The following is a 13,801-nucleotide window of genomic DNA, read 5'->3' on the forward strand; positions in this document are numbered from 1 at the left end:
AAACTCTTTCTCTATGGCTGAGTGTTCTCTTCTCTATTGATTGACCGTTACCACGGACACCGTTAGACTTAAGTGGTTATATTATAGCACTGCTGCCTAGGCTACGATCACCGTGTCCACAGGGTACAGAAACATCACAGTAACGCCTCCATTGGGTTTATTGTTGTATTCCCCTCCCCCCCCCCCCCCCCACCGTTTGAACTTGTACAAAACATTCTCTCCTCATGTTGCTTTATCATGTTTTTCTGCTTCTGTTAATGTACTTGTAGAAACAAAAGCTTTAGGACACAATACAAAAGACGTGTACTTCACGGATCACTTCCTGTGAACAAAAGCCGCTGTTTGATGAACTGTGTCGTATGCTACACCAAAGCTGGTTGATGAACTGCGTCGTGTGCTACACCCAAGCTGGTTGATGAACTGTCGTGTGCTACACCCAAGCTGGTTGATGAACTGTGTCATATGCTACACCCATGCTGGTTGATGAACTGTGTCGTATACTACACCCAAGCTGGTTGATGAACTGTGTCGTGTGCTACACCCAAGCTGGTTGATGAACTGTGTCATATGCTACACCCAAGCTGGTTGATGAACTGTGTCGTATGCTACACCCAAGCTGGTTGATGAACTGTGTCGTATGCTACACCCAAGCTGGTTGATGAACTACATCGTGTGCTACACCCAAGCTGGTTGATGAACTGTGTCGTATGCTACACCCAAGCTGGTTGATGAACTGCGTTGTGTGCTACACCCAAGCTGGTTGATGAACTGTGTTGTGTGCTACACCCAAGCTGGTTGATGAACTGTGTCGTGTGCTACACCCAAGCTGGTTGATGAACTGTGTCGTATGCTACACCCAAGCTGGTTGATGAACTGTGTCGTATGCTACACCCAAGCTGGTTGATGAACTGTGTCGTATGCTACACCCAAGCTGGTTGTTGAACTGTGTCGTATGCTACACCCAAGCTGGTTGATGAACTGCGTTGTGTGCTACACCCAAGCTGGTTGATGAACTGTGTCGTGTGCTACACCCAAGCTGGTTGATGAACTGCGTCGTGTGCTACACCCAAGCTGGTTGTTGAACTGTGTCATATGCTACACCCAAGCTGGTTGATGAACTGCGTTGTGTGCTACACCCAAGCTGGTTGATGAACTGTGTCGTGTGCTACACCCAAGCTGGTTGATGAACTGCGTCGTGTGCTACACCCAAGCTGGTTGATGAACTGCGTCGTGTGCTACACCCAATCTGTTTGATGAACTGCGTCGTGTGCTACACTCAATCTGTTTGATGAACTGCATCGTGTGCTACACCCAAGCTGGTTGATGAACTGCGTTGTGTGCTACACCCAAGCTGGTTGATGAACTGTGTCGTGTGCTACACCCAAGCTGGTTGATGAACTGCGTCGTGTGCTACACCCAAGCTGGTTGATGAACTGCGTCGTGTGCTACACCCAATCTGTTTGATGAACTGCGTCGTGTGCTACACTCAATCTGTTTGATGAACTGCATCGTGTGCTACACCCGAGCTGCAGCAGTAACTTGTCTTAATTCATTAGAGATTCATTCTCTTCTTCTGATGTTTTTTTTGTTTGACAATATGAGAAAGCCCATCGTTTTGATAGTTTCATCACGACTTTCAAGGATGTGTTTTGGTAACAAGCCATGATGGGCAGGAGAGTAAGAAAGAACGACAGAATGAAAGAAAGAAAGAACGACAGAATGAAAGAAAGAAAGAAAGAACGACAGAAAGAACGACAGAAAGAACGACAGAAAGAACGACAGAAAGAACGACAGAAAGAACGACAGAAAGAAAGAGAAGAAAAAGATGAAAGGGAGCTTGGAAGATAAAAATAATGTAGATGACAAAAGTCTTGTCTCGTCTCTTCCGGGCATGGAGGCGCTCTGAATGGGATGGGAGGAAGGGAGGGAGAAATGCTGAAGTGGAGGGGTTTCTTCACACAGACTTGGGTTGCTGTGTTTCTCCCACAATAACCACTTGAAAGGCTGTCATTTAAATCATAGCTGTTCTGTTAGACACATCAGCATAACAGTTACGCTGCTGTATATATTTACTGTTGTGCTACGGAAAGATGTTCAGCAACTATTATTCATCTGTCCTGAAAAGCCTTGGTTACATCCCAAATGGCACCCTATTCCCTACCTGTGCACCACTTTGGACAGGGCCCATAGGGAACAGGCTACCATTTGGTACACAGGACATATGATTGTTTTGGGGAATATTTCCCATGCCTGCGTTACAAATAAATAACTTATTCCCTTTAATTAGCTATGTATATACAAATTATGTTAGGGTTTATTGACAGTAACTGTGAGTTTCATGAATTGAAGATAAACGGAAATTTGGATTTCTGTAATATACGTTTTTATTCGTACACCTCCAAAAGTTTCCAGCCTGTTCTTAGCATCCCTCTGGTTAGACCCAATCAGTCTCCCACAGTCTGAAAGCTTTAAACTAACTAGACAGGGATAGACACTGCGCCATGGGGTGCTACATATTTCACATCTGACTCATACACCCATGTGTTGCTAGTTATGCCCAATCTGTGTCTAGAAATCTTTTTTGGGAAAGGTGAACATGAAATGTTTGAATATATTTTTGCTTTTTTTCCTCCCTCTCTTCTCTGATTGTGGAAATATTTGTTGAGACTCTGTTGAACTCAATGTAGCACACATTCTACACATTATTCATGTTTCTTTGATGTTGTTGTGTTGACTAAAAGCATCCTGAGGCACAGACTGTTCAAGCTTTTCCTTTTCCTCTTCATGATGTTTTGTTTTGTCCGCTTTGAGAATATAAAGCAGAACCGTAGGCCAATATTTGAAGAAACTCTTGAAAACTGTCCATAAGTTATATAAGGAGCTTAATTTAACAAATGTATTTTCATTGAATTCTACCTCAAGTCATAGGTTAGTCTGAATCCAGCAACAGTGATACATAATATCTAGATAAAAAGTCTAGATATTATCTTAAAAGTCTAGATATTAAAATCTCAGCTGGAACCAAACTAACCCACTCTACATGTTTCTGTTTCCAGAGAGCAGATATAGCTGTGGCACCTCTCACCATAACCCTGGTTCGTGAGGAAGTGATCGACTTCTCCAAGCCCTTCATGTCTCTGGGCATCTCCATCATGATCAAGAAGCCCCAGAAGTCTAAACCTGGTGTCTTCTCCTTCCTGGACCCGCTGGCTTACGAAATATGGATGTGTATCGTGTTCGCCTACATCGGTGTGAGTGTGGTCCTGTTCCTGGTCAGCCGCTTCAGCCCTTATGAGTGGAACCTGGATGAACAGGATGAGACCAAAGACCCCCAGACACCTCCAGATCCTCCCAACGACTTTGGCATCTTCAACTCTCTGTGGTTCTCTCTGGGAGCCTTCATGCAGCAAGGATGTGAGATATCACCCAGGTAGGAAACGATCTGATCGAGAAATAAAACGGACACCATAGGTCTGCCCTCAAAATACAATGTGGTAGAAATACACTATCAGCTCTCACAGTATAACATCATCATTAAACATTCATCCATGCTTCTCAAACATCAAATTTCAAAGTTCTTCCAAACGTCAATTACTTTCCCCTGGTTTCGAACATACAATCTTTTGAATCAGATGCTTACACCCATCTGCCATCCCCGTCCACAACACCATAGCAAAACCGTAACCTACTTGAAGTTAACAGCACTCACTGTTGCCCCTAGTGTCCGGTTTCTACTTCATCTCCCAACGTCCTCAGACATGGATGAATACTGACTTATATCAGGGGTGACCTGGATGGAAATGCCATAGGGTTGATCTAATGTAAAAATGCCATGGTGTTGATCTAATGTAAAAATGCCATGGTGTTGATCTAATGTAAAAATGCCATGGTGTTGATCTAATGTAAACATACCATGGTGTTAATCTAATGTAAAAATATCATGGCGTTGATCTAATGTAAAAATACCATGGTCTAATATAGCTCTGAAATAGCTCCAATATAGCTCTAATATAGCTCCAATATAGCTCCAATATAACTCCAATATAGCGCTAAAATAGATCCAATATAGTTCTAATATAGCTCCAATATAGCTCTAATACAGCTCCAATATAGCTGTAATATAGCTCCAATATAGCTGTAAAATATATCTCCAATGTAGCTCTAAAATAGCTCCAATATATCTGTAATATAGCTCCAATATAGCTGTAAAATATATCTCCAATATAGCTCTAAAATAGCTTTAATATAGCACCAATATGGCTATAAAATAGCTCCAATATAGCTCTAATATAGCTCTGAAATAGCTCCAATATAGCTCCAAAATAGCTCTATTATAGCAGTAAAGTAGCTGTAATATAGCTCTAAAATAGCTCCAATATAGCTCTAATATAGCTGTAAAGTAGTTCTAATATAGTTCTAATATAGCTTTATTTTTGCTCGAATTTAGCTCTAATATAGCTCCAATATAGCTCTAATATAGCTGAAATGTAGCTCTAAAATAGCTCTAAAATAGCTCCAGTATAGCTCCAATATAGCTCCAATATAGCTCTAATATAGCTCCAATATAGTTCTAATGTAGCTCCAATATAGCTCTAATATAGCTCCAATATAGTTCTAATGTAGCTCCAATATAGTTCTAATGTAGCTCCAATATAGCTCCAATATAGTTCTAATGTAGCTCCAATATAGCTCTAATATAGCTCCAATATAGCTCCAATATAGTTCTAATATAGCTCCAATATAGCTCTAATATAGCTCCAATATAGCTCTAATATAGCTCCAATATAGCTCTAATATAGCTGAAATGTACCTCTAAAATAGTTGTAAAATAGCTCCAGTATAGCTCCAATATAGCTCCAATATAGCACTAAAATAGTTCTAATGTAGCTCTAATATAGCTGTAATATAGCTCCAAAATTGCTCTAAAATAGCTCTGATTTAGCTCCAATCTAGCTCCGATATAGCTCCGATATAGCTCCAATATAGTTGTAAAATATAGCTCCAATTTAGCTCCAATATAGCTATAAAATAGCTCTAAAATAGCTCCAATATAGCTCTAAAATAGCTCTAATATAGCTCCAATTTAGCTCCGATATAGCTGTAATTTAGCTCCAATATAGCTCTAAAATAGCTGTAAAATATATCTCCAATATAGCTCTAAAATAGCTGTAAAATATATCTCCAATATAGCTCTAAAATAGCTCTAATATAGCTGTAATTTTGCTCTAATATAGCTCTAAAATAGATCCAATATAGCTCTAAAATAGCTGTAATATAGGTCCACTATAGCTCCGAGGGGGGTTCAAGGGTGTGTGTGTTGGGGGAGGGGGGTATGACTGGGAGTAGAGTCCGAGGGGGGTTCGAGGGTGTGTGTTTTGGGGGAGGGGGGGGGGGGTATGACTGGGAGTAGAGTCTGAGGGGGGTTCGAGGGTGTGTGTATTGGGGGAGGGAATATACTATTAGAATATATTGACTCAGCTTTAGGTTTTTCTAGCCAGGCTAACCAAGGTTTTTATGGTCTCACGGACGATGTTCCAGTGAGCTGAGTCTGTAGCTTTAGATGCAGTGGTGCATCACCTGTAGTGTATTTACTGTCATTATCTCCTACTATATGGAATGGACAGACACCAGCTGGGTTTACAAGCTCTGGTAATGGCACCTCTCTCTAATGTGTTGTTAATGCTCTCTCTCTATCTCCATCTCCTTCTGTTTCCTTCCCTCTCTATCTCCCTCTCCCTCTGTTTCGTCCTACCCCCTCTCCCCTCGCTCTCCCCCTCTCCCCCTCTCTCTCTCTCCCATCCCCTCCCTCTCTCTCTCTCTCTCTCTCCCACCCCCCCTCTCTCTCTCTCTGTCTCTCTCTCTCTCTCTCTCTGTCTCTCTCTTTCTCTCTGTCTCTCTCTCTCTCAGGTCCCTATCAGGGAGAATAGTAGGGGGCGTGTGGTGGTTTTTCACTCTCATCATCATCTCGTCCTACACGGCCAACTTGGCTGCTTTCCTCACCGTGGAGAGGATGGTGTCCCCCATAGAGAGTGCTGAGGACCTGGCTAAACAGACTGAGATCGCCTACGGAACTCTGGATGCTGGTTCCACCAAGGAGTTCTTCAGGGTGAGTAACGGAACACCGGAATGCCGTTGCTAACAACTGGTCCATCAGCTAGTTGGTACACTGGGTTGATCATCTAGGGAAAGTGATCATTCAGGGACCAATCCTATCTTCCACTTAAAGTCAAATTTACACTTATTCTCCCATTGACATCAATGCATGACTTAAGTGAAAGTTAGGATTTGACCTTCAGCAATTACTGCTGGTAACTCGGTACAACAGGCTGGTCGGCTAGTTTTTAGTACAAATGGTCAATCATCAAGTACTGTGGGAAAAAAAAAAAAAACATTGTAAAAAGAGATTGTTTTGGTCTGATATCATGCGAGTTGATATTGCTATTATGGCTTCATGTCCCCTCAGACATCAAGTCCCTGACAAGTCTTCAGTACAGCCGTTAACACTGTATCTCTGACAAAAGCCACCCTGTATCTCTATCCAAACCTCAGAACAGGTCATCAGAACTGTCGAGAAGCAGAGGAGCGCTAAAAGTTCTTCCTGAAACGTTGTGACGTCACTTGAACGGTGAATTTATGCAGCGGCATTTCGGTTGTGCTGGCCTTGTCCAACCTTGAGACAGTTAGTCTGGTCAGCAGAAAGTCTGATTGCTAATGATGTACGCGCGCGCACGCACGCACGCACGCACACACACACACACACACACACACATACTCTCTCTCTCTCTCTCTCTCTCTCTCTCTCTCGCTCTCTCTCTCTCTCTCTCTCTCTCTCTGAGGTGATGAAACAGAGGCCTAATCAGAGAGTCCACATCAGCCCTACAGTAACTCAGAGGGGTCAGTTCACCAAACCTAATTAGCTGGCTGTGGCTGCATGGTAAATTGGAGCTGATGAATAATGGGTCTCCAGGCCAAATAGAGAAGAGGAGATGGAAGGAAGCCATATGTCCGCTGGCAGAGAGGGACCGACGAGCCAATTAAGTTATAACTTATTAACCAAATTCTCATCTGAGAGTTCATCCATCCCCTTATCAGAGTACATACAATACAACACAGCACGTTGTGCCAGAGTGGAGGAGCTAGATTACAGTGTACTGTAACACATCGCTGTGATACTGGAATATATAGCTAGGGCAAACAGTGAAGAGAACGAGTGGGTACTAGAGCAAGTGAATTGAAACAGTATGGACATCTTGCAAGAAGTGGCAACTACATTGTGCCAGTGTGGAGGATTAGGTTAGAACAGGTGCCATCTAGAACCTTTTTTGGGTGGTTCAAGGTAGAGCCCTTTTAGATTCCATGGAACCCAAAATGATTCTACCTGGAACCAAAAAGGCTTCTCCTATGGGGAAATCCAAAGAACCCCTTTTGGAACCCTTTTTTTCTAACAGTGTATCACATTGTTGTGATAATGGTAATATGTTATGATGTAGTCTGTTTAGACTATGAAGAGGCAGACAGAGACACAGTGGGTCTACTAAAACCTTTTATCTTATTATGAGAAGTGGCAATTAGCAAATGTCTATCTAATGTGTTGTTCAAAAATACCCACACAGCATGACGCCACCACCACCACGCTTCACCATTGTAATGGTGCCAGGTTTCCACCAGGTTTCCGTTTGACATTCTAGTGGACGGGACACTTCTTTGTAACAAAATATATATATAATAATAACAACATTTGCTTTTTTGTCTTAATTTAAGGTTAGAGTTAGACATAGACAGGTTAACCGTCTATTTCATCCATCCCAGTCACCCCCCCCCCCCCCAACACACACCCTCGAACCCCCCTCAGACTCTACTCCCAGTCATCCCCCTCCCCCAACACACACACACCCTCGACTCCCCTCAGACTCTACTCCCAGTCACCCCCCTCAGACTCTACTCCCAGTCACCCCCCTCCCCCAACACACACACCCTCGAACCCCCCTCGGACTCTACTCCCAGTCACCCCCCTCGGACTCTACTCCCAGTCACCCCCCTCGGACTCTACTCCCAGTCACCCCCCTCGGACTCTACTCCCAGTCACCCCCCTCGGACTCTACTCCCACACTGATCTCAACATACCACATGAACAACATCTGTTTGATATGCAGAACACTGGACACAGCCAGGGACTAACATAGAGAATGAATACTGTTTACTGTTACACACACAATTACTGAGGCCTGTCGGGGAGTTCCAGACAGATTTCACGTATTCCATATAATGAGTGTCCTAGTTCCAATCCGGAGCCTTCAGAGTACACATGACGTGTGTAGCTTTGTTCCACGGGACTTTAATTAAAACTTGGAGAGAGAGAGAGAGACAAGGGGAAAAGCACTGATTAATGGGCTCAAGTTGTGTGTGTGTGTGCCAATGTGTGTGTGCATAAGTGTGAGCGCATGTGCGTACGTGTGTGTGTGCGTACGTGTGTGTGTGTGTGCGTACGTGTGTGTGTGTGTGCGTACGTGTGTGTGTGTGTGCTTACGTGTGTGTGTGTGTGTGTGTGCTTACGTGTGTGTGTGCGTACGTGTGTGTGTGCGTACGTGTGTGTGTGCGTACGTGTGTGTGTGCGTACGTGTGTGTGTGCGTACGTGTGTGTGTGCGTACGTGTGTGTGTGCGTACGTGTGTGTGTGCGTTCGTGTGTGTGTGCGTGTGTGTGCGTGCGTGTGCGTGTGTGCGTGCGTGCGTGTGTGCGTGTGTGTGCGTGCGTGTGTGCGTGCGTGTGTGCGTGCGTACGTGTGTGCGTGTGCGTTTGTGCGTGTGTGTGTGTGTGTGTGTGTGCGTGTGCGTGTGTACGTGCGTGTGTGTGTATGTGCGTGTGTGTGTGCGCGCGTGTGCGTGTGTGCGTGCGTATGTGCGTGTGCGTGCGTGTGTGTGTGTGTGTGCATGCGTGGACACGTTTTCACTCTTGTATGCATCCAAAGTTCTCTCCCTGATATTGTTTGCTGATGATACAGGTGTGTTTTTAGTGTCACAGAGATCTCAATGACTTTATTAATGTTAATGATGAACTGTGTAATATCACAAAGTGGTTTAAAATCAACAAAATGTCACTGAATCTTAACAACTATTTTTTTAGTATCTAGTCCAAAGAGCAAAGAAATCAATCCAGACTATTTATCCAGACTATTTATCCAGATTATATATCCAGACTATATATCCAGACTCATTCAGGTCCATATTGATAATATTCCTGTTGATTAAGCCTGTACAACACACTTCCTTGATATTTTAATTGATGATGAATTGTCATGGAAACCAAACAAAGACAATGACCTCTGAGATCACCAGAAATACGGGGACACATGTCAAAATGACATGTCTTCTATACAGAAGCACTGCTCTTAGTCTCTGTCACACAATGATCTTCCCATTCATCAGAAACTGGCAAATAACATGGGCCAGCACACAACCTACTACACTACTATCAGTCTGTCGTCTGTAGTAACACTCTAGAATAACATGGGCCAGCACACAACCTACTACACTAACACTAGAAACACTAGAATAACATGGGCCAGCACACAACCTACTACACTACTATCAGTCTGTCATCTGTAGTAACACTCTAGAATAACATGGGCCAGCACACAACCTACTACACTACTATCAGTCTGTCGTCTGTAGAAACATTCTAGAATAACATGGGCCAGCACACAACATACTACACTACTATCAGTCTGTCGTCTGTAGAAACACTGTAGAATAACATGGGCCAGCACACAACCTACTAAACTACTATCAGTCTGTCGTCTGTAGAAACACTCTAGAATAACATTATCTGCCGGTTCTAGAATCAATTCAGCATCACATAAATTATGCAGCCTGGATGAAGAGCGCTACAAAGTAAATTGAAATTGACAGAGAATGATGTGCAAAACATACTATTTGTGTTCAACATTACAAGTTCCTCTCTCTCTCTAGCAAACTGGATTCACTGTAGATGTAGTCCTGCAGACAGTTTATGTATTTTGAAAATAATAATTACCCACTTAGAAAATAATTTCCAAAATGTGTAGAGTTAGTAAATTCAAAAAGCCCTGATGGCTCCTCCTCTCCTCCCACCAAGTGGGACAGCTGGCAAGGAAGAGTGGGAGAGACAGGACTGATGAACCCAGTGGATGGCTGCAGGGTTCTGGGCTGTTGGCCCCCACTCTCTCCTCTCTCCTGTCTCTGCCTCTTCTTCAGACGAACCTGTCATCTCTCCTCTCTCCTGTCTCTTCCTCTTCTTCAGACGAACCTGTCATCCCTCCTCTATCCTGTCTCTTCCTCTTCTTCAGACGAACCTGTCATCTCTCCTCTCTCCTGTCTCTTCCTCTTCTTCAGACGAACCTGTCATCCCTCCTCTCTCCTGTCTCTTCCTCTTCTTCAGACTCACCTGTCATCTCTCCTCTATCCTGTCTCTTCCTCTTCTTCAGACTAACCTGTCATCTCTCTTCTCTCTTGGCTGTGCCTCTTCTCCAGCCTCTCCACTGCAGTCTTTCTAGCCTCCAGCAAGTCTGTCTGTTCCATATGTCCAGAAAACCCTACCCACTCCTGGCTCTGCCTCTTCCCCTGCCTAGCCTACCCAGTCTAGGCAACCCCCTCCAGCCTCTCCTCTTCAGTGTGCCTACCCTCCAGCAAGTATTTCAGTTCTATCTGCACCTGGAGCCTCAGTGAGACAGATGGCTGCTGGCTTCATGTTGTACTCCTTCAACAATAACAACTGGCACTGCTTAGCTAAATATGTTGCTGCCATATTTGTTCTGCAGCTATTTGAATGGTTGTATGTTGGGGTGATAACGCTGAAGTCCATAAACTGAATAGAGCTCGGCGGGTATGTATAGTTAATGAATAGAGCTCGGCGGGTATGTATAGTTAATGAATAGAGCTCGGTGGGTATGTATAGTTAATGAATAGAGCTCGGCGGGTATGTCTAGTTAATGAATAGAGCCCGGCGGGTATGTCTAGTTAATGAATAGAGCTCGGCGGGTATGTATAGTTAATGAATAGAGCTCGGCGGGTATGTATAGTTAATGAATCCCTGAAGCTAAATGAATAGAGCTCGGCGGGTATGTATAGTTAATGAATAGAGCTCGGCGGGTATGTATAGTTAATGAATAGAGCTTGGCAGGTATGTCTAGTTAATGAATAGAGCTCTGCGGGTATGTATAGTTAATGAATAGAGCCCGGCAGGTATGTCTAGTTAATGAATAGAGCCCGGCAGGTATGTCTAGTTAATGAATAGAGCTCGGCGGGTATGTATAGTTAATGAATAGAGCTCGGCGGGTATGTCTAGTTAATGAATAGAGCTCGGCGGGTATGTCTAGTTAATGAATAGAGCTCGGCGGGTATGTCTAGTTAATGAATAGAGCTCGGCGGGTATGTATAGTTCATGAATAGAGCTCGGCGGGTATGTCTAGTTAATGAATAGAGCTCGGCGGGTATGTATAGTTCATGAATAGAGCTCGGCAGGTATGTCTAGTTAATGAATAGAGCTCGGCGGGTATGTCTAGTTAATGAATAGAGCTCGGCGGGTATGTCTAGTTAATGAATAGAGCTCGGTGGGTATGTATAGTTAATGAATCCCTGAAGCTAAATGAATAGAGCTCGGCGGGTATGTATAGTTAATGAATAGAGCTCGGCGGGTATGTCTAGTTAATGAATAGAGCTCGGCGGGTATGTCTAGTTAATGAATAGAGCTCGGTGGGTATGTATAGTTAATGAATAGAGCTCGGTGGGTATGTATAGTTAATGAATAGAGCTCGGTGGGTATGTATAGTTAATGAATAGAGCTCGGCGGGTATGGTATGTATGTCTAGTTAATGAATAGAGCTCGGCGGGTATGTATAGTTAATGAATAGAGCTCGGCGGGTATGTATAGTTAATGAATCCCTGAAGCTAAATGAATAGAGCTCGGCGGGTATGTATAGTTAATGAATAGAGCTCGGCGGGTATGTATAGTTAATGAATAGAGCAGGTATGTCTCGGCGGGTATGTATAGTTAATGAATAGAGCCCGGCGGGTATGTCTAGTTAATGAATAGAGCTCGGCGGGTATGTATAGTTAATGAATAGAGCTCGGTGGGTATGTATAGTTAATGAATAGAGCTCGGTGGGTATGTATAGTTAATGAATAGAGCTCGGCGGGTATGTATAGTTCATGAATCCCTGAGGCTAAATGAATAGAGCTCTGAGGGTATGTCTAGTTCATGAATAGAGCCCGGTGGGTATGTATAGTTAATGAATAGAGCGGGTATGTATAGTTAATGAATAGAGCTCGGCGGGTATGTAGTTAGTTAATGAATAGAGTATGTATAGTTAATGAATCGGCGGGTATGTCTAGTTAATGAATAGAGCCCGGCAGGTATGTATAGTTAATGAATAGAGCCCGGCGGGTATGTCTAGTTAATGAATAGAGCTTGGCGGGTATGTCTAGTTAATGAATAGAGCCCGGCGGGTATGTCTAGTTAATGAATAGAGCTCGGCGGGTATGTATAGTTAATGAATAGAGCTCGGCAGGTATGTATAGTTAATGAATAGAGCCCGGGGTATGTATAGTTAATGAATAGAGCCCGGCGGGTATGTCTAGTTAATGAATAGAGCTCGGCGGGTATGTCTAGTTAATGAATAGAGCCCGGCGGGTATGTCTAGTTAATGAATAGAGCCCGGCGGGTATGTATAGTTAATGAATAGAGCTCGGCGGGTATGTATAGTTAATGAATAGAGCTCGGCGGGTATGTCTAGTTAATGAATAGAGCTCGGCGGGTATGTCTAGTTAATGAATAGAGCTCGGCGGGTATGTATAGTTAATGAATAGAGCTCGGCAGGTATGTATAGTTAATGAATAGAGCTCGGCGGGTATGTATAGTTAATGAATAGAGCTCGGCGGGTATGTATAGTTAATGAATAGAGCTCGGCAGGTATGTATAGTTAATGAATAGAGCCCGGCGGGTATGTATAGTTAATGAATAGAGCCCGGCGGGTATGTATAGTTAATGAATAGAGCTCGGCAGGTATGTATAGTTAATGAATAGAGCCCGGCGGGTATGTATAGTTAATGAATAGAGCTCGGCGGGTATGTATAGTTAATGAATAGAGCTCGGCAGGTATGTATAGTTAATGAATAGAGCCCGGCGGGTATGTATAGTTAATGAATAGAGCTCGGCGGGTATGTATAGTTAATGAATAGAGCCCGGCGGGTATGTATAGTTAATGAATAGAGCTCGGCGGGTATGTATAGTTAATGAATAGAGCTCGGCAGGTATGTATAGTTAATGAATAGAGCTCGGCAGGTATGTCTAGTTAATGAATAGAGCCCGGCGGGTATGTATAGTTAATGAATAGAGCTCGGCGGGTATGTATAGTTAATGAATAGAGCTCGGCGGGTATGTATAGTTAATGAATAGAGCCCGGCGGGTATGTCTAGTTAATGAATAGAGCTCGGCGGGTATGTATAGTTAATGAATAGAGCTCGGCGGGTATGTATAGTTAATGAATAGAGCTCGGCGGGTATGTATAGTTAATGAATAGAGCCCGGTGGGTATGTATAGTTAATGAATAGAGCTCGGCGGGTATGTATAGTTAATGAATAGAGCCCGGTGGGTATGTCTAGTTAATGAATAGAGCTCGGCGGGTATGTATAGTTAATGAATAGAGCTCGGCGGGTATGTATAGTTAATGAATCCCGGGTATGGCTAAATGAATAGAGCTCTGCGGGTATGTATAGTTCATGAATAGAGCCCGGTGGGTATGTATAGTTAATGAATAGAGCTCGGCG

At 43.6% G+C, this 13,801-nt stretch overlaps 1 protein-coding gene across 1 annotated transcript in view; it reads left to right on the top strand.

The window, feature by feature from the left end:
* LOC139390535 (glutamate receptor 3-like) overlaps positions 1 to 13,801 on the top strand; it is a 277,696-nt gene that overhangs the window by 235,280 nt on the left and 28,615 nt on the right. The window contains exons 11-12 of the mRNA XM_071137711.1: positions 3,057 to 3,430; positions 5,908 to 6,106. Coding sequence (XP_070993812.1) covers positions 3,057 to 3,430; positions 5,908 to 6,106 — 573 coding nt within the window. The remainder of the gene's footprint in view (positions 1 to 3,056; positions 3,431 to 5,907; positions 6,107 to 13,801) is intronic.

The sequence above is a fragment of the Oncorhynchus clarkii genome, chromosome 31, assembly GCF_045791955.1.
Source record: "Oncorhynchus clarkii lewisi isolate Uvic-CL-2024 chromosome 31, UVic_Ocla_1.0, whole genome shotgun sequence".
NCBI classification, from domain to species: domain Eukaryota; kingdom Metazoa; phylum Chordata; class Actinopteri; order Salmoniformes; family Salmonidae; genus Oncorhynchus; species Oncorhynchus clarkii.